The sequence below is a fragment of the Artemia franciscana genome, chromosome 21, assembly GCF_032884065.1.
Source record: "Artemia franciscana chromosome 21, ASM3288406v1, whole genome shotgun sequence".
Classification (NCBI taxonomy): Eukaryota; Metazoa; Arthropoda; class Branchiopoda; order Anostraca; family Artemiidae; genus Artemia; species Artemia franciscana.
Window position 1 is genome coordinate 20,408,695 of NC_088883.1, and position 20,966 is coordinate 20,429,660.

General features: G+C 35.6%; 1 protein-coding gene across 1 annotated transcript in view; it reads left to right on the forward strand.

Moving 5' to 3' along the window:
* Positions 1 to 20,966, forward strand: part of LOC136041065 (uncharacterized) — a 134,907-nt gene that overhangs the window by 89,426 nt on the left and 24,515 nt on the right. The window contains exon 7 of the mRNA XM_065725619.1: positions 3,590 to 3,677. Within this exon, the coding sequence (XP_065581691.1) occupies positions 3,590 to 3,677 (88 nt within the window). The remainder of the gene's footprint in view (positions 1 to 3,589; positions 3,678 to 20,966) is intronic.

A 20,966-nucleotide genomic window follows, 5' to 3' on the forward strand; every position in this document is an offset into this window, starting at 1 on the left:
TTGAATTTCAAATTCAGTTTAAGAGTTTGCAATAACCACAATTAGATAAACTGTAACCAAAACCTGCTCTAGAAACTGATTTTCATCTTTTCTTGTGTATCTTAATAAATTGGCTATTTTTGGCGTTGTTTTAGATTTACGTCCCTACCAGAAAGTCACCCCTTCCATTGAAATTTTCATTTCAAGGGAAAACCAACACAAAGAGACACACATCATGTTTAAATGATTAGGATAATTTAAAACCCTGTGTATGATTTATAATATTAACGTATAAAGATTTTATTGAAACTTCACCGCAACGCCACTGGATTTTTGGGCCTGTTCAGTTAATAACAAATCAGTTGCAAATAATAAAATTGGTGCTCGAGATTCAGTTCAGAACGTAGCAAGTGACACAGATAGACTATTCAACCTAACAGAACCCTGGGAGTTACAAATATTTAAAAGACGAACTGTTTTATCTATTAAAGCACAAAGGGGTTTAAGATAAATAGTATATGTACACGACCCAATTGAACAAAATTACAGAGACTTATGAGGAAATAATGATCTTAAAGCAATAGGCGGTAAAAATTGCTCTAATTTCGCGAAGCACCAATATTTTTCGCCCCCTTGGACCAAAATTTCTTCTATCTCTCTTTCCATTTGTATTCAAATGGATTTAAAATATTGGACACTGTATAGAAATAAACAGATAATACAGAACTATAAAGATAATGATAAAAGTCTGAATAATATAGTTTCATATCCAGAAACCATTACCAATGGTAAAAATGGAACCAACGATAATAACGCTTATAAGCTTAAACTAATTAGCACATACATAAAAAGATGAGAATACTACAAACACTGAACAGAAAAAAAGGTAAATAAATGAATACCTCTGGCAATTGAAAGTTTTCCGTTTTAAAGAGGTCCAATGTTTAAAGAGATTAAAGAGGTATTCTACTATGTTATTACTTTATTTCTGAAGTTTACAATACTACTATACTATTTTTTACTTTACGATACTATTACTTCTTTGTTTTCACTGTTTACAAAGTTTATGCCCAGTAGACTTCTGATGTGAGATTCTAACATTCTCTGATGTTCGAAAAATTAAACGAATTTTGCTTTTGCTAATCTAACTGAAGCACGCTGGATTTCCAAAGTTTATTTTATTTTGACTTTTATTTGTTAAGTTCGAACTTGTTTAGGGTTGAGTGTCCAAAATTTATCTAGCGTTTTTATTGCTAGAGGCATATAAAGTTATTGTCTTTTTTATTTCAACATTTATTCCTTTATCGAAAAGTTTAGCCGTTTTCTACATTTGAGTTTAATCTTAGTTGCATTCTTGATGATGATGATGACTTTATTAAGTGATTAAACCTTTACAAGTATTTCACTGCTAAATTTCTACAAACTAACACTACAAAGAAAGAAAAAACTAGAATAAATGAAACTAATAAATGCTACAATCAAAGGCAACAATCAGGTATAAATATCAAATATTAACATAGAGAAACGTAAAACTTTATCTCAAAGAACGCCTAGATACTTCCCAAAAATATTCCTCATGCTTATTTATTATTCCTCTTTTTTCTTCTAATCTGCACGTGTAGGTGATTGTTCCTTTAGAATGTTCTTGAAATTAGGTCCGCTAGAATCAATAGTTAGTTCATACTGCAATGGAATTCACCTCTCAAGGAAATTCTTGACACATAAATTTGAAACCTAAGAGAAACAGAAAAGGAAGAAAGTCTTTAAAACTAGTTAAAAAATCTTTCAAGTAGATAATATTCCATCTGCGCAGAGATATTGAGTGTGCTCAGTATAACTAAGGCTCATTGACCTAGATCAATGGTCACGCTGCAGGTCACAAACACGCGCAGTGTTGCTTTGCGTTTTCTTCTCCTGTGCTTTCCCGTTGCATAGGCACAATGAAGCAAAACTAGTGAACGATTGTTTTAAGTTAACAGTATTCTATGTGCACAGAGATATTGACTTTGCTCAATATGACTAATGCTCATTAACCTAGATCAACGATCATGCTGCTGGTCACGTGATGTTGCTTCGCGTTTCCTTCTCCTGGGTTTTTCGGTTACAAAGGCAGTATGAGCTAAAACTAGTGAACAAGTCTTTCGAAAAAACAATATTCTATATGGAGTGATGCATTAAGTTTGCTCAATATGACTAATTGTCACTGACCTTGACCAATGATCGTGCAGCAGGTCACAAAGACGTGCGGTGTTGCTTTGGGTTTTCTTCTCCTGGGCTTTTCTATTGAAGAGGCATTTCATAAAACACGTGAACGGACCTTCAAGTGCTTAAAATTATACTGCACATAGATATTGAGCGTGCTCAATATGTCTAATGCTCACCGACCTTGATCAATGGTCGTGCGACTGGTCATAAGGACGTGTGATGTTGCTTTGAGTTTTCTTTTCCTGAACTTTTTCATTGTATAGGCACCATAAAATTAGATTGAAGACCTACTGGTTCGGGTTTTATGGAACTGATCTATTCTAACACCAATGGACTTGGATGATATATACTACTCAAATTTTATAGAAAATATCATTATAAAGGGAATGGAAATTATAAGTGAAATTTATTTCAGGCTGAATAATTTTGCAACCTTGTATTGGTGATTATATAAGTCTAATTATCCTGATAGCTGTATATTTAAATCTATGATTGAAATTTATTAATAGTCTCTTTACATAAAAATGATTAGCCACGTTCGGAACGGAAAGCAGGTCAATCAGGGTTGGAGTGGAAGGATGTCGGAAAGAAGCGTTAAGGGAAATGGGAACTTCCATGGAAGTTGTAAACAGCGAGGCTTTGAATAGATTGAGATGGAGGCGGAGCGTTAGTAGCTATATTGGCCTCAAGTTGCTTGGTGCTGCAATGAGTTGTTATTAGTTATTAAATATCTAATTAGTTTATTTTAGTATTAGTTTATTTAGTATTTAGTACTAAATTTAAGTACTAAAGTGCTTAATAAATTCAGTACTAAATTTAGTGCTAAACATACAGTATTTAGTATTACTTTAGTTTATTAAATATTGAGTAATAATTAGTTATTAAATTAAAGTTATTAAATAGTTACTTTTATTAAATAACGGACTAATAAGAGCATAAAAAAGAGAAAGATAGAATTGAAACGGACAGTGAAAAAATTACGCACAATTATTAACAATTTGAACTTTAAAACACTTACTCAACATGGAACAAATACTATGAGGCTTCATAACTTAGGACACTAGGCACTAGGCCCCGATAGCCATGTCCTTGACCATCTTACCCATCTCTGAATGAGGCAATCAGTTCTCTTGAAGATGTGGAAAATCCCTTGAAAAGAATACAAGTTTGGTACAGAGTCTTAGATAATAGTATAATTTTCCCTTACTTAAGTATGTGATGGTAAAACCCAAACGATAAATTTATAAATGGTAAATATCTAAATTATCAAAATGGTATTTTCAAAGTGGTAAAATTATATAAATTTGTCATTATCTGAAGATACTATCTAGATCATAATCTATGTAATCATAAAATTAGTTGGTGCAAAGGCGTAAAGGTGAAAAATTCAGTTCTTTCCTTTTAGCTATCTCCAAATGAGGCAATCAGTTTCCTTGAAGATGTAAGAAACCACTTGAAAAGAATGCAAATCCGGTACGGAGTCTTAGATAACGGTAATTTTTTTTTAGCTTTAACAAATCCTTGTCCAAGGTACGGTTATGCCTTCTTTTATATATATATATATATATATATATATATATATATATATATATATATATATATATATGTATATATATATATATATATATATATATATATATATATATATATATATATATATATATATATATATATATATATATATATATTTGCATGTTTTTTTTTTATTATTTATATTCCCATGGTTTCATACTAATGATTTAGTGGTTACAGAAGCACAATGTCAAGATGAGCCATATAAAATAAATTGAAATACTTATACCCCTTTTTTAAGCTTCTACTGTTGATGCCGTTAATGATTTCTATTTTATTAAAAATCATTGCCTGAAAGTTTAGTAGCTGATGGAAGTTATTTGAGCTTCTTAAGCGTTCCTCCTCATTCAGACTCTAAATTATATGTGCATCACTCCCAAATCAATGTCATACGTGGTTATGGTATCAGCCAAAGAATATGTGTAGCTTATAATAGTAGAAACTGGCACTTGCGTCGACAAAAAAATATGAGTGCCATCTAATGTCTGGCGACACATGATGATTTTTGAAGCTGTCTAATCGTTTTTCTGTCAGGGACTGAGATCAGACACTTATTACTACCCAAATTTTACCAGCTACAATAATTAAGTTAATTATTTTTATTATACTCTGAAAAAGTGCCGAGTGTTGTCAAACGCTAGATGATGTTAGCAGTTATTTTGTCGACACTAGCGCCAGTTTCGACACTTACAAGTTGCCCATACTCTTTGTTACCCTCTATCAATTGTTTGGTCGTCAATTTAGTCAATATACATTTTTAATACAACTAGTGACGCTTTAAATCCGTTGTTAAACCTTGTCCTTTAAACCCAACAAACAGTGAAGACAACATTTGCCCAAGATTGACCTTGACCCTTTTCAGACTTTTTTTTATGAGGTCAGCACTTTACAAATCAGAGAATGATGTCTATTATTTGTCAAGTTCGGTTGACAAAAGTTCGAAGCAGGAATATTTAACACGAGGAAAGCAGTAAACGAAAGAAAAATGTGTTGCCACAAACTCTCATTGACGAATTAAGATTTTAATCCCGTTATAAATTCAATTTTGGTCACTTATCTTATAAAATCTTATAATTTCTGAAAAATTGTGCTAACATTATAATCCAAGTAAAGATAATTCACTGCTAGTAAAAACTCTTTACAGTGGGGGTCAGTATTGGTGAACACACAGGCGAGCACTCCTTCTCCATAAGTAACACCAAAGCTTATTCTTACCCTTTGTAACAAAATCCTTACATTAAGCTGCTAGTTGATTTTCGACACTGATTTGGCATGACAACTACTGAGCATTGCTGTCGGGCCAGGGTTGTTGGTGCGTCATTCAGCCTGGGCTCATTTACATGCACCTTATTTAGCCTAATTAAGTGTGGCTGCACAATAGAGGTTCCCAAAATTTTTAGCAGTTGCTCATAGGTTCTGTATCCTTTACGCAATACCTTTCAAGAAATGATCAAAGTGTTTAGAATGCGTCATAATATAAACTTAAATAATAAAAAACAAGAATTATTCTTATAAAGGGTCTCAATCTATTATTTTTATAAAGTATTTTCTACCTAAGCCCCCCCCCGAAAAAAAATTCAATCAGGCTAGGGGCCGTGTACTGTATCAATCTGTCTTTTATATGGTACTAGCTGTTGGTGTGGCGCTTCGTGCCACACCAACACCTAGTTGGTGGGGGCGCTTCGCGCCCCCCTGCGTAAGTCGTTACGCGCCATATTAGTTACGCGCCATTGTACTTGTGTCCCTGTGTCCCACCTGTGAATATAGATAGATATATATATATATATATATATATATATATATATATATATATATATATATGTTTTCAAGTACGTAAAACTTGCGAATATAGAATATTCTTCGATGTCCCATTGTCTGTGCATGTAAATAGATTGTCAGGTTTACCGACTCTTGAACATGCAACATATAATTGTCCATGGGAAAACAATCCGTATTCAGATCTATACCGTATTTTTCTAATGATTGCCCTTGGGCTTTGTTGATGGTAATTGCTAATCGAATATTCCCTGTGTCCCCGTCGTCATTTATATATCCCCATATGCCCTTCCGGCGTCCCGGTTGTAGTTGTGTCTTTGTGTCCCGGCCGCCATTTATATTCCCTGTGTCCCGGTCGTCATTTGCGTCCCGGTGTCTCGGTCTATAATTTCTCTTTGAGTGTCCCGGTCGTCATTTATATTCCCTGTGTCCCGAAGTCCCGGTGTCCCGGTCTGTAATTTCTCTTTGAGTGTTCCGGTCTGCAACATACGACAATAGATCAATTGTGCTGTAACTTTGTTCACGATCCCATTCTACACATGTAGAAATCGAAGCAGTACGATTAGGTGAAGGCATTCCCAAATGCTTGAGAAGTTTGTTTGCAATAGATAAGCACAAATCTTCAGTCGTGACTAAAGTGCAGTTATAAATTTCTGTTGTAAAGTCCAAGGTCAAATCTGACCTTTCTAGCCGTGTTCGGTGGAGTATATTCTCGGCCATTTGCAATTTGTGTTTCTCCCATAAGTCTGTAGGAGATGAAGGAGAGCAACTTTTGCCGGAAGACACGGGCCGTAATGTCATGTCTATGAACCGGCGATTGTCCAGGATGTAAAAGCTGTTGTATCTAATCCCAAGATGGATTATATGTAAATGTAATAAATGACCAATCATTAATCTATAGGCATAATATTCCATTGCCCTGCATTTCTTATCCATTTCTTTGTTAGTGGCTGGATTTATCAATTTAATATTAAAGTGACAGCCGTCGGCTCCATCCCAAAAAATGATAGGATATTGTAGGGCATCGTAGCATCGATGAGTTTAATAAAAACTTCTCTTTAAAACACCTTCTTATATACTTATAATGACGTCATATACAAAGCCTTTGACGTCATATACAAATCACCGACCATAACGATTGCTACTTCGTTGATAGTTGCGTATTAGTAGGCATCAATTCGATTGCTGTTTTGAACAGAAGCACTAAATTATTATTTATGTGGAAAAGATGTTGCAACTGGGAAACGATAGTCCTTTCAACGTCGTTTTTTTTTATCATCGGTATCACTTTCAAGTTGTTTGGTTTGTTTTACTTTGACTTGCCTTTCGTCACTATGAAATACATATCGCCGAACCTTTGTTTTTTTAACTAAAATCTGGTAGGCATTGATGACCTTATCCAAGTCAAAATCCCAAACCCAATCATCATCGCTATCATTTTCAGTTTTGAGACGTTTTGACTCTCACTTTCCAGGTTGTTTCAGGTTGCTCTTGTGATTCCTCGGCACGCTTTCTTTTGGTAATTTCTCTTTGAGACGCAAGCCTGCTTTCACGCTGTTGTAGTGATTCCTCGGCACGCTTTCTTTTCATACTTTCTCTATTAGCCGCAAGCCTGTTTTCACGGTGTTGTTGTGATTCCTCGGCACGCTTTCTTTTCTTACTTTCTCTATTAGTCGCAAGCCTTTTGGCATTAGCTCTTTGAACAGCTTCCTTGGCTGTTCTTCTGTCATTTTAAGATTTATATTAAAAATTTCTCTTTGAAAGGCCTTCTTATATACTTATAATGACGTCATATGCAAAGCCTTTGACGTCATAACAAACATGACGTCAGTAGACAAACAGCTTCGTGACGGCATAATCCTCAATCCTTATAATGACGTCAGTCGACAAACATGACGTCAGTCAACACACAAACATGACATCAGTCGACACACAAACAACTTCTTTTTATATATATAGATGGCATATTAATCTATTTTTCTGCTATTTTTTCAAGCTAGTTTCCATCCTTACCATTTATACTCACCAGGCGTTTCTACATGTAATTTGACACCGTTTTTGGTATTAATATCTAGTTGGAAATTCGGAATGGAGTAAGCAAAAGGAATATCTAGTTCAGAATTTTCGAATAGTTCTTTTTTTATTAAAGAATTCTGTACTTAGTTCAGAATTATGAAGATTTCCAATCTGGTATTTAGATAAAGTATTCTCTACCTAAGGCCCCATCCTAAACGAAATTGAATCAGCCTAAAAGACCTGTACTGTCTCAGTCTGTCCTTCCTCGAAGACGCTGTGATGACAGCTTCTTCGAGGCTTCCATCGCTGCGTACCAGGTTGTGGCTTCGGTTCAAGCCTCGAATAGCACTGTGGAATCCAAAAAAATTATTAAGTTTAGTCAATTTTTCTCTTAAACTCAAAGAGCTCAAATGAGCGGAATATTGACCCCATAGGTATTTTAGAGTCAGCCATAGGAGTAAACTATTGGAGCTACTAGTCCCTCTAGACGTTCTTACGCACACCTGGGTCTGACACAATATTATGGCGCACGTGTATAGTACACCCACATAATAGAGAATGTTTTCAGGTCTCTGTTACATCATAGGGAAATGTTATCAAAGGAAGCTGGCACGTAGGCAGGGGGCCTTCGGGCACGCCCCCCCCCCCGAAATTTTGTGAAATGTTTAATTTCTGCATGGTTTCTTGAGATTTCTGGCAAAAGTAGGACATTTATTAAGAATCATGTGTGAAGCCTTTTTTTTGTGATTTTACAGCATGGAATTATCCGGTCAAATCACGGCCCAATTATTAACCCATTTTCTGTCTAACTATTTACCGTCTTTGAAGTAGGGGAGAGTGGGGCTGGTGTAAACTTTGAAAGTAGTGAAAGTAGGTTAGATACATAATTAAATTCTCAAGTTCTGTGAAATTCCCACTTCCTAGACGACTACATTAATATTATAAATTCTGAGTATTGGCAGTAACTGACAGATTAAACTGGGTCAGTTCCTGTCATATGTTTCGATGTGTATTTCCTTGATTTAGTGAATATAAGCCACCGTTTTGGAGTACTTTATTCAGTTCTTATTCTGTGTCTGTCCTCGTCGTGTGTATATTTATTGTATTATATGTGTAAATAAACATTTTTATACTCGACACACAAACTTTATAAAAGTTAGAGACGCTTGACATCATCTACCGGTCGAACCCCAGATTGTAGGCCAACGTCTACCATAAGACTCTAAAGAAGAAAGCAAAGCGAAAGTTACAATTTACAGAGAGCAAAATAGGAGCTATCCTAAAAACTTATACTGCTCTTAATCTTAAAGGCTTGTGCGAAACTAGGTGGGTCGAATGACATTGATGCTATTCAGATCTCAAAACAGTTTATTATGCCTATCTTTAAGGCCCTAGAGGAGATAGAGACAGACGGGGACTCGGTAACATTGTCGAAAGCCAGAAGTCTGCTCAACAACATCCTGAGCTTGGACTACATAGTGACCCTCATTGTGATGGATTTTTTTCTTGGGTATACATTGAATCTATCTAAGCTGCTGCAGTCTGAAAACATAGATATGGTTATGTGCATTCAGTGCATCGATAGTGTAACAGAAATTTTCAAAGAAATCCGAAATAGTGCCGAGGGAAGGTTTCATCAGCTGTTTCTGGAAGCAACTAGGCTATGCAGAGAACTAGAAGTTACTCTTGTCATGCCACGAAAGAGGAAACTTTTCAAAATCCCAAGTGATATCCCGGCAGAAAAACATATAGAATTTTACTATCGCGTCTCCATTTTCCTCTTATTTGTAGATCATCTAATGCAATCACTTGAATCTCGATTCACAAAGCACAAGGTCACGCTGAAAGGCCTCAGCGGAATACTGCCATCTTTTTTTGTGAAACAGCCTAGCAGCAATCTTAAAGAACAGATTAAATTATATGCCTCTAGATCTAACGAGTTCAGACTCCGCTGTGGTGGCTGAGCTTGAACTATGGCGAGCTAAGTGGCTGAAAGTAGTACCCAGTCTTTTCCCGAAGACAGTAGTGCAGAGCTTGGCTGAGTGCGAACGTGGAATATTTCCGAATATTCATAAGTTACTGAGCATCTTTTGTGTCATTCCCGCGTCTACAGCATGTGTTGAGAGGTCATTTTCTTCAATGAAAAGGATCAAAACGTATCTTCGCAGTCGGATGACTGAAGACCGACTGAATGGCTTGGAACTCTTGAATGTCCACAGAGATGTTCTCGTATCAGTCGATGAAATTTTGGAAAAAATTTGCTATTAACTCTGCTCGAAGGTTACGATTTAAAGTATAGATAAAGTTAATCTGTATTTTCTGACATACGTGCTTTTTGACTTTATTTAGTTACTAAATAAAAAAGTGCTACTTTATATCTGCTGTTTTAAAGGTTTTGGCCCCCCCCCCCGAAAAAAATTCCTGCCTACGTGCCTGAAAGGAAGCATGTTATGGAATAGTTTTAGAAAAACAATTTGTGAAGTTGCTGATGGTGTCTTAGGGAAGAGTGCTAAGACTGAAACTAGGAATATTAGTGAAAAAGCTTTAGGTTTAATAGAGAGTAGAAGGGGTTTGTACAAGAATTATCTGAGTGATAGGTCGTATGAAAACAAAAGGAATGTAAAGAAAGTGGAGAAAGTATTAAAATATGAACTAAGGAGATGTGAAGTGGAGGTCATGGATAAAATTGCTGAAGATCCGGAAGATGCGGCTAGACGGCATAATAATAAAATATTATACCGACATGTTAATAAATTGAAAGGGAGTAGACAATCCGGACTAGTCCCGGTTAAAGATAGAAATGGAACCACAATTAGTGATAAGGAAAAAGTTAAAGAAAGACGGGTGGAACATTTTGAGAATGTGCTAAACCGAGATACAGTAGCAGGAAAAGATATAGATGAAAATAAAAGAGTTTGTGATGCCTCGGATGTGAAGGAAGATTTGTTTAGTGAGCAAGAATTAGCGACAGTACTAAAAGGATTAAAAAATAATAAGGCTCCAGATGCTGATAGTGTGATAAATGAGTTTCTTAAATATGGTGGCTCTGAGGTTAGGAATAAGCTACTAAAGATTATGAACATGATTTTTGAAAAAGAGGAAGCTTTTTCTTCCTTTTTTTCTTTTCTTTTTTAAATGATTTTAAGAAAACCTTAATTAAGCCACTGTATAAGAAAGGTGACAAGAATGAGTGTCGTAATTATCGAAGAATTAGTCTGGCCTCTGTAGGTAGCAAATTACTGAGTAATATTGATACTTTTAAGACTGAGAGATGCTGTAGACAAAGTTTTAAGGGAAGAACAGTGCGGTTTTGGAAAAGGTAGAGGATGTGTCGACCAAGTTTTTACTCTTAGGTTAATAATTGAGAAGTCCCTTCGTTGTCAAACACCTTTGGTCCTCAGTTTTATCGATTATGAGGAAGCTTTCGATTCCGTTGACAGAAGAGCGTTAGCAAAGGTCTTATCCTTGTATGGTATACCAGAAAAATAGATTAAAGTGATTTGTGCTATATACGAGAATAATACTGCTGCGGTTAAGGTAGGAAATGAGATTAGCAACTGGTTTCGTATTAAATCAGGAGTTAAGCAGGGTTGTCTTCTATCTCCCTTTATATGGATCATTTTGATGGACTTTGTCTTAAGGAGCACAGGAAAGGTAATTGGAGACAACGGAATCCAATGGGGAGGAAACACATTCCTGGACTTAGATTATGCTGATGATTTAAGCATATTAGATGAAAGTGTGATCAAAATGAGTGACTTTTTAGAGGGTTTTGAGAGTTCAGGGTGCTAGAATAGGCTTGAAAATTAATATGAAGAAGACTAAGTCACTAAGGCTAGGAATAATTGAAGATTAAAAGGCGAGGTTGGGTAACGATAAGATCTATAAGGTTGGCAGCTTCACTTACCTTGGTAATATTATTAGTAAAGACGGTGGGAGCAATGAAGATGTTAAAAGTAGAATAACTAAGGCTCAGGGTGTTGTTTCACAGTTAAAAAAAAATTGGAAGGATAGAGAGATAAGTCTGCAAACCAAGATTAGAATATTGGAAGCTACAGTGATGGCAGTGGTCAAATATGGCTCTGAAGCATGGGCGCTCCGAAAAGCAGATGAAAATTTACCAGACGTTTTCCAGAGAAATCGCCTACGGATTGTTCTGGGCACCCGGTTGACTGACCGTATTTCAAACAGTAGGTTGTACGAAAAATATTGTTCAATCCCGCTTTCTAGGGCTATAATGAAAGAAAGGTTGAGATGGCTAGGCCACGTTCCGCGGATGAATGATGACAGATTGCCAAAATTGTCCTTTTTGGCCAACCGTCTGGGGCTACGCGAAAAGCAGGTCGTCCTTGTCTGGGTTGGGAGGATGTCATAAATAAAGTTTAAAGGAAATGGGAACTCCCTGGGAGGGTGTAAAGAGGAAGGTCTTGAATAGATTAGGTTGGAGGAGGAGCATGCGCAGCTGTGTTGGCCTCAGTCGGCCTGGTGATGCAGTGAGTTACTAGTAGTAGTATGTTATGTTTTGTTGTTATGCAATAGGGTTCAAGATGTTACATAATAGGACGTGTTGGAATCCGCTAGCCGGGCGGGGAATCCCTGCTTGTTTAAGGAGACAACACAAGTGGGCGATACATAATAACGGTGATGCAATATTGCACGTGGGTGTTACATAGTGGCAGCACACACGTGGGTGTTACGAAATAACAGTACACACACGTGAGATGTGATGCAATCTTGCGTGACTTGGTCTATTTATTGGGGTGAGGTAATTTTACGCGACTTGCTAGATTTGTTGGGAATAACGTAATATCAGTGCTATCATCAGGTTGGAGGAGGAGCATGCGCAGCTGTGTTGGCCTCAGGCGGCCTGGTGATGCAGTGAGTTACTAGTAGTAGTATGTTATGTTTGGTTGTTATGCAATAGGGTTCAAGGTGTTACATAATAGGACGTGTTGGAATCCGCTAGCCGGGTGGGGAATCCCTGCTTGTTTAAGGAGACAACACAAGTGGGCGATACATAATAACGGTGATGCAATATTGCACGTGGGTGTTACGTAATGGCAGCACACACGTGGGTGTTACGAAATAACAGTGCACACACGTGAGATGTGATGCAATCTTGCGTGACTTGGTCGATTTATTGGGGTGAGGTAATTTTACGCGACTTGCTAGATTTGTTGGGAATAACGTAATATCAGTGCTCACTGAAGTGTTACGTAACGACGATGTACACGCGGGATTTTAAATAATACTTTAATAGATTTGATTTTCACTCGAGACGTTTTTCTCAGGGAATCTTTATATTCAAAAGATTTTTTGTCACACTAGGATTCGAAAGGGATTCCCCCTCAATGGAACTGTGCCTTGGATATTTGGACTATGAAGGTCCTTCTAACATTATTATTCGGCTAATACATTCTACATGACAGCCTATAGCACACAAAGAGAACCCCCTGTTTGCGCATACTAGAACGATTAAATTGCTCGAATGTTTCCTAACCCGTATCTCCGAACCAAGTAACTATCCATCAAAGCTATTGATTTTCGCTATGTTAGATGCACCTGCTTGCTACATTCTACTAATGTTCTAACGTGAGACAGACAGGTTAAGTTACATAGCAGATGTTACATAACATTGGCGTTAGATTATGCATTACGTAAATAATTACGTATCGTAGTTTTATTCTGAAACTAGAAATTTAAAGGACAAAGGCTTTTATTGTAAATACAACTTTTATTAACAAAAACAAATTTACAAAGTAATCTCGAAACAAAGAGAAAAGTCGTTAAAACACAGCAACGGAAAATAAGAAAACGTGAAAAAAGCTTATATGGGATAAAATATAATAAAAAAACCATGAATTAAAGAAAGATGACAACCCATTTCACGGGAGTGGCTTATTACTAGAGAAAAATTGAAGCCATATTAAGAAATAATTGTAAGAGGTCTTGATGAAAAGAATCGTTTCGGGTGCTCTAATAGACGCATGCAAGAAAAAGAGACACATTTTTTGTATTTGATTATTTCTGAGAGCCTTTAATGAAAATGCCACGTTTCTTTGAGCCAGGACTATGCATATTTCATGCTGCCATGACAGTAAGTGGCTAGCCGACCCCATTGAGAAATTCCAGAGGGGGGTAGAGTTGTTATTAGAGGTAAAGTTTTATGTACGCTTTATTTTTTGTTCTTCTAAAGCTCCTATAGGGAAAAATAAAGAATTTTGCATTTTTTACTAGAAGAAAGATCCCGGATGCGTGTGTGCTATGGGACAGTCATTTTAGCTTAGAGAAATGACTACGTTAACCGTTTAGTTTTAGGACTACCCGCACATTTAAAAAGTAAATGCGCTACTGTACGCCATTACTTCCTCTGAAACTTGACGATTAATACGCCTATAGATTTTCGATAATTCTAAATCAAATAAAAAATCTTAGATTTTTTAAACAAAAGCATTTTGGGCTTTTTTTGGCTAGAATTTTTGTTTTAAGCACCAAAATGGCTGAAAGCACCGCAATGTGTGGGACAATCTTTTATCGCTAAAAATAAATTTTTATGTTAGCCGTTTGTTCTGTAGGAATACCTGCACCTACAGAAACAAATCCACTACCGTATGGCATTACTATTTCTGAAACTCGAGGTTCAGTATGCATATAGATTTTCAAATCAACTCATTGTCTCATAATTTGACACGCAACAAGTTCCATGAACAAAATCAGTTTCACGGGGAGAAAATCAATGTAAAAGTTTTACGAAGAGAAAAATCAGCAAGCAGCAAGTTCCACGAACAAAAATCAGCCCGTAGCGTGTTCCACGAACAAAATTAGTTTCACGAGGAGAAAAATCAATGCACATCTTTATCGAAGAAAAAATCAACACGAAAAATATTCTCGAACAAAAATCAGCACAAAATTAGCACGCAACAAACTTCATGAACAAAAATCAGTTTCTTGAGGAGAAAAATCAAATAGAAGTTTCACGAGGAAAAAAATTCAACATGCGACATGCAAGAGAAAAATCAACATGCAACAAGTTTCACGAACAATAAAAAAGTCAGCACGCAACAAGTTCAATGAACAAAATCAGTTTCACGAGGAGAAAATCAATGTACAAGGTTCATGAAGAGAAAATCATCATGCAAGAAGTTTCACAATAAAAAATTAGCCGCAACATATTCCAAGAACAAAAATCCGCACACAACAAGTTCCATAAATAAAATTAGTTTCACGAGGAAAAAATATCAATGCATAAATTTTCACAAAGAGAAAAATCAACTTGCAACAAGTTTCACGAACAAAAAATCAGTAAGCAACAAGTTCCTTGAAAAAAAATCAGTTTCAAGGGATAAAAATCAGTATATAAGTTTCACGAAAAGAAAAGTCCACGGGGAACAAGTTTCACGAACAAAAATCAGCAGAGTAACGAGTTCCATGACCAAAAATCAGCACACCGCAAGCTCCATGAAAAAAAATCAGTACACCGCAAGTTCCATGGAAAAAAAAATCAGTTTTACAAGGAAATAAATCCATACATTAGTTTCTCGAAGACACAAATCAATATTCAACAAGCATGCCGATCAGAAATCAAAACAAAAAAGCTTCCACCAGCAAAATCAGCACGCAAAATGTTCCATGAACAAAATTATTTTCACGATTAGAAAGATCTATGTAAAAGTTTAACGAGGAGAAATATTAATGTGCAACAAGTTTCAGGAACAAAATGAGTGCACGACAAGTTCCACGAACAAAAATCGACACTTAGCATGTTCCTTGAACAAAACTAGTTTCACGAAGAGGAAACTAAATATACAAGTTTCTTGAAGAAAATAATTTCACAGGCAACAAGTTTCACGAACAAGAAATCAGCACGCAATAAGTTTCCACGAACAAAAAATCAGCGCGCAACCAGTTTCACGAATAAAATCAGTTTCAGGAGGATCAGAATCAATGCACAAGTTTTACGAAGAGAAAAATCTACTGGTAACAAGTTTCATGAACAAAACCAGTACGCAACAAGTTCCACAAACAGAAAATTAGCACGCACCAAGCTCCACGACCAAAATCAACTTCACGATGAGAAAATCAATTTACAAGTTTTACGAAGAGATAAATCAGTATGCAACATCTTTCCCGAACAAAAATCAGCAGACAAGTGCCACAAACAAAATCAGCACGCAAAACGTTCAATGCCCAAAATCAGTTTCACGGGAAGAAAGACAAATGTACGAGTTTCACAAAGAGAAAAATCAACATGCAACAAATTCCATGAACAAAAACAGCTTGCAACAAGTTTCAAAGGCGAATATTTGGGTGCAATGAGTTCCATGAACAAAATCAGTTTTACGAGGAAAAATATCAATGCAGAAGTTTCACGAAGAGATAAAGGTGCAGGTATCCCCAAAACACAACTGGTAACACTGACATTTATTTTAGCCATAAAAGACTGTCCCACAGCAAAGCGATGTTTTCAGTCATTTTATGGTGTAAAGCAACAATTCTAGTAAAAAAAAGACCAAAATGCTATTATGTGAAAATTCTTAGATGGTTAATTGAATCTATTGAGCTTTGACTTTCAGAGACTGTAATGGTGTACGGTTATGTATTTGTTTTTAATAGATGCAATTAGTCCTGCAAAATAAACGGCTATTATAGGCATTTATTTTAGCCATAAAAGACTGTCCCACAGCAAAGCGGTGGTTTCAACCATTTTGGTGCGCAAAAGAACAATTTTAGCCAAAAGAATTCCAAAAAGCTGTTGTGAGAAAATTCTAAGATAGTCAATTGATTCGAGAATCTGTACGCATTGTGAAATTATGAGGTGGTTAATTGATTTAGAATTATCGAAAATGTATAGGCCTATTGAGTGTCCAATTTCAGAGGAAGTGATGACCAATGGCAGCACATTCGTTCATTGAAGGTGCAGGTAGTCCTACAAAAGAAAGGGTTAACATAGACATTTATTTTAGCCAAAAAGACTGTCCCTTAGCAAACACGCATCTGTAATCTTTCTTCTAGCAAAAAATACAACATTCTTTATTTTTGCTTATAGGAGCTTTGTAAGAACGTGAAGTAAAGCATAAATAAAACTTTACCTCTAATAACAACCCTAACTACCTCTGGAATTGTTTGCTAGTGTGGGCTAGTCACGTATTGTCACGTTGCCGTGAAATATGCAAAGTCTTGGCTCAAAGAAACGTGGCATTTTCATTCAAATCTCTCAAAAATAATTGAATACATTAAGACCTTTTATAATTATCTCCTAATGCGGCTTAATTTTTCTCTAGATACAAGCCACTCTCTAGAAATTGTTGATGGATTCATGGTTCTTTTGATTATATTTTATCCCATCTAAGCTGTTTTCACGTTTTGTTTTTCAGTTGTTGTGTTTAAACTGCTTTTCTGCGTTTAAATAATACTTTGTAAGTTTGTTTTTATTAATAAAAGTTGTATGTACAAAAAAGTCTGTTTACTTTAGACTTCTTGTTTCAGGATAAAACTACGATATGTAATCATTAAGGTAATTAAAAATCTAACGCCAGTGTTATGTAGCATCTGCTATGTAACTTAACCTGTCTAGTTCACGTTAGAACATAAGTAGAATGTAGCAAGCAGGTGTACCTAATATTGAAATAGCTTTGTTGGATAGTTCCACGGCTCGGAGATGATGGTTAGGAAACATACGAGCAATTTAATCGTATTAGTTTTCGCGAACGGGGGGTTTTCCTTCTGTTCAACACGCTATCATGTAGAACATACTAGTCGAATCACAATGTTAGAAAGACAGTCATAGTCAGGTTGTCAGAGGCACTGTTCCATTGAGGGGAAATTCTTTTCGAATCGTAGGGTAGAAAAAAAAATGTTTGGAATATAATAGTTTCCCTGAAAAAAACGTCTAGAATGAAAATGACATCTCTTAAAGTACTATGTAACATCTCACTGGTATATCGTAATTACGCAACACTCACGTGTGTGCTGTAGTACCGCACGCCCAATAAATCTAGCAAGTCACGTAAGATTACCAAACACTCAATAAATCTATCAAGTCTCATAAGATTGCGTCACAACCCACGTTTGTAACATTTCCCTACGATCTAACACACACCTGAAAATATTTCCTGTTGCGTAGGTATGGTGTACACGTGCGCTTTATTATTGTGTCAGACCCCGGTGTGCATAATAACGTCTAGAGGGACTAGTAGTTCCAATTGCTTACCCCCTATGGCTGACATTAAAGGGCCTATGGGATCACTACTGAGGGGTTTGGACTTGGAGGGTAAATTTTTTCACAAAAAGAAATTGCAATACAAATTCAATATAAACTAGGGTCGAGAAACTGGCAATAATGCCTGCGTTGAGTAAAACGCCAATGTGCACCTTAAAAATTCTTAAAATTCTTTTTTTTCTGTCCCCTTCCCAGCCAAATTTTGACATGTTTAATTTTTATTTCCTTCTATAGGGTGGAAGTCGTTATGCCAATGTTACGATATTAACCCTATCAAATAGAACAATTAATTTATACATCACCCCTTGAGGGTGGGAAATTTGTTTGTTTCTTAGCTAGAATGCTATCAGTTTCATATCTTCACCCTTTACAGTTGCTTTAGTTACTCATGGCCACTGAAGAATATACCTCTCTCAACTACGGCATTTGACATATATCAAATGTGGTAACCATAATGTTAGGTGTTTTGTACTTGTTTTACATGCCTTTTAAATGCTTTTTTATATGCTTTTCAATTTAGAAGCTTTGCCAAAAATATACAATTTTTCATTGTATATCGGCCAAAGCAAAAATCATGTTAAGCAACATGTTCACTTGAATGACATCGTTGCTAAGTAACATGAGGTCGAAAAACTTGACATTTTTATGAAAGTCTCAAGTGTTCATAATATTATTTCAAGTGAATCTAATAACTGACAATTCCCTTTCTATACTAGATTAGATTTTTGGAAATCAATTATGCTTACAATTTAAATTTGGTCGTGATAATGACAATACATTCACTAAGGAAAAAATGGTCAGTGTGCAGCAATTTTGGACAGTGAATAGGTTAAGAGCGGAGGATGTAATTGAAAAGAGGTTTCTTCAGGTTTTTAGCGAAGGAGGTATGGAATAGTAATAAGAAAAGTGTAATGGAATATTTTCAGCAGTGAGGGAAAGAGTATGGGAAATAAGAACACAGGGAGAATTTGTCTTTTTTTAGAGGAATGCTTACCGGAAAAAATGAAAAAATTCTATTGCATTAAACTATCCAATAGTTTTTCTAATTATTTTAGCAGAAATGTAGGAGGCAATGAAATTAGTGGTTGAGGTTGGTATAAATTTGTCAAGAATAATATTATATAAGACAGGAGTGAAGTAAAGATTCTCCCGAAATAATTAGATAAATGCCCTATAACACGCATGTTTTTTTGAAAAATTTTCAGTACCTGCAACTTAGAATTTCACTTTACCATTATTATTTCCATGCAAACAACTCATCAGGCTAGATAAGAAATGTTGGAATGTTAGATAAAAAAAGGTTTTCTAACAGGAAAATTGAAAGCAATTAATCTCTCGCATTACGTGTTTTTTTTTCAGTAAATCCTATTTTAAAAGGTTGAGAAATGTAAAATATTAGAGCTGAAACTCTAGGAAACACCCAATAATTTTGAAAACTAATTATATTGAGATAAAACTAATAGTCGATTTCCATTTTATTGTCGAAAATGAATGTATTGGAAAATAATATCTATATATACATATTAAATTTAAAAATAGTTCATAGAATTTAATTTGTACCTTTGAAAACTCTATATTAGAGAACCAAACTCTTGTTTTTAAATGAAGCTGTTTAATGCGGTTTATAAAATATACAATATTTAGAGCCAAAAATGAGGATGGGGACAAATTTCCTTTCCCTCCCTTTTCTTTGGCAATAAGGTGCGGGACGTAATGTCTGTTATTTGTGTTAGGTCAATTGAGTTACCACTCTATGAAATAAGAAAGTATCTCCGTAGGTGTCTCGTCCATACTTTTGATTTCATAGATTTAAAAAATTAATAATTTGGAATTGAGGTTTGGGAGAAAGATGAATTGATACATTTATTATTGAGGAAACATTTAAGAGATATGAAGAGACTTGGAAAGTTCTTGGTAGTGAATATAGAAGATAGAAGAATATTTTAGAACATTAGAAGTGAGGTTGTTTGTTAACTAGATTTGATTACAAGTTTATGCCAGTTCTTTTTTATTGAAGAGTTTTTGCTTTTGCTACGAAGACCATTTGGGTTTTTCTTGTCAACAAATTATTTTCTCTGAATAGATATAGTGTTTAAAAACGAATATTTTGGGTTGATTACTTGAGTGTAGTTTTTATCGAACATTTTTTCCAAATCCTTAAAAAACTTTAAAGTAAATAATGCCTGAATTACAAATTAGACAAAAATTATTAAATCTTTTAAGATAGCTTTTACCTTTAAAATGAATATCAGAGTACACTCCTATGAGGCTCAGGTTCCGAAATCTTGACCCCTCTGACCTACCGAAGAGCTTTACCGTAATAACCTCTAATGCAGTCTATTTGCACCTATGGCAGTGGAGACTTCTTATAGTTTTGCCCACAAAATCTTTTCTCGAGAAATCCGAGTAATATTTTAGAAATGTTGCCCAATGCTGGAGGCTATATAGGGTCACCACAGTATTATATGGTAGAGGTGGTAGATCAGAGTGAGATTAAGCCCCCCCCCCGCTTTCCTCTCTAACTAAAGCAACATCAGTAAACTACGTCTTTTGCAATTATGTTCCTAAAACCAACCCAATCGTTCTAATTCTCACGCCACTGAAGATCCCCTACGCTCAGAGAATAGACAGGACACAAAGACTAGATAGCTCACTTTTTCATCTAGATAGGTTCTAGATAGCTCACTTTTCATATAGCTCACTATCTAGATAGCTCACTTTTTCATCTAGATAGGTTCTAGATAGCTCACTTTTCATATAGCTCACTATCTAGATAGCTCACTTTTTCATCTAGCTAGGTTCTAGATAGCTCACTTTTCATATAGCTCACTATCTAGATAGCTCACTTTTTCATCTAGATAGGTTCTAGATAGCTCACTTTCCATATAGCTCACTATCTAGATAACTCACTTTTTCATCTAGATAGGTTCTAGATAGCTCACTTTTCATATAGCTCACTATCTATATAGCTCACTTTTTCATCTAGATAGGTTCTAGATAGCTCACTTTTCATATAGCTCACTATCTAGATGGCTCACTTTTTCATTTAGATAGATTCTAGATAGCTCACTTTTCATATAGCTCACTATCTAGATAGCTCACTTTTTCATCTAGATAGGTTCTAGATAACTCACTTTCCATATAGCTCACTATCTAGATAACTCACTTTTTCATCTAGATAGGTTCTAGTTAGCTCACT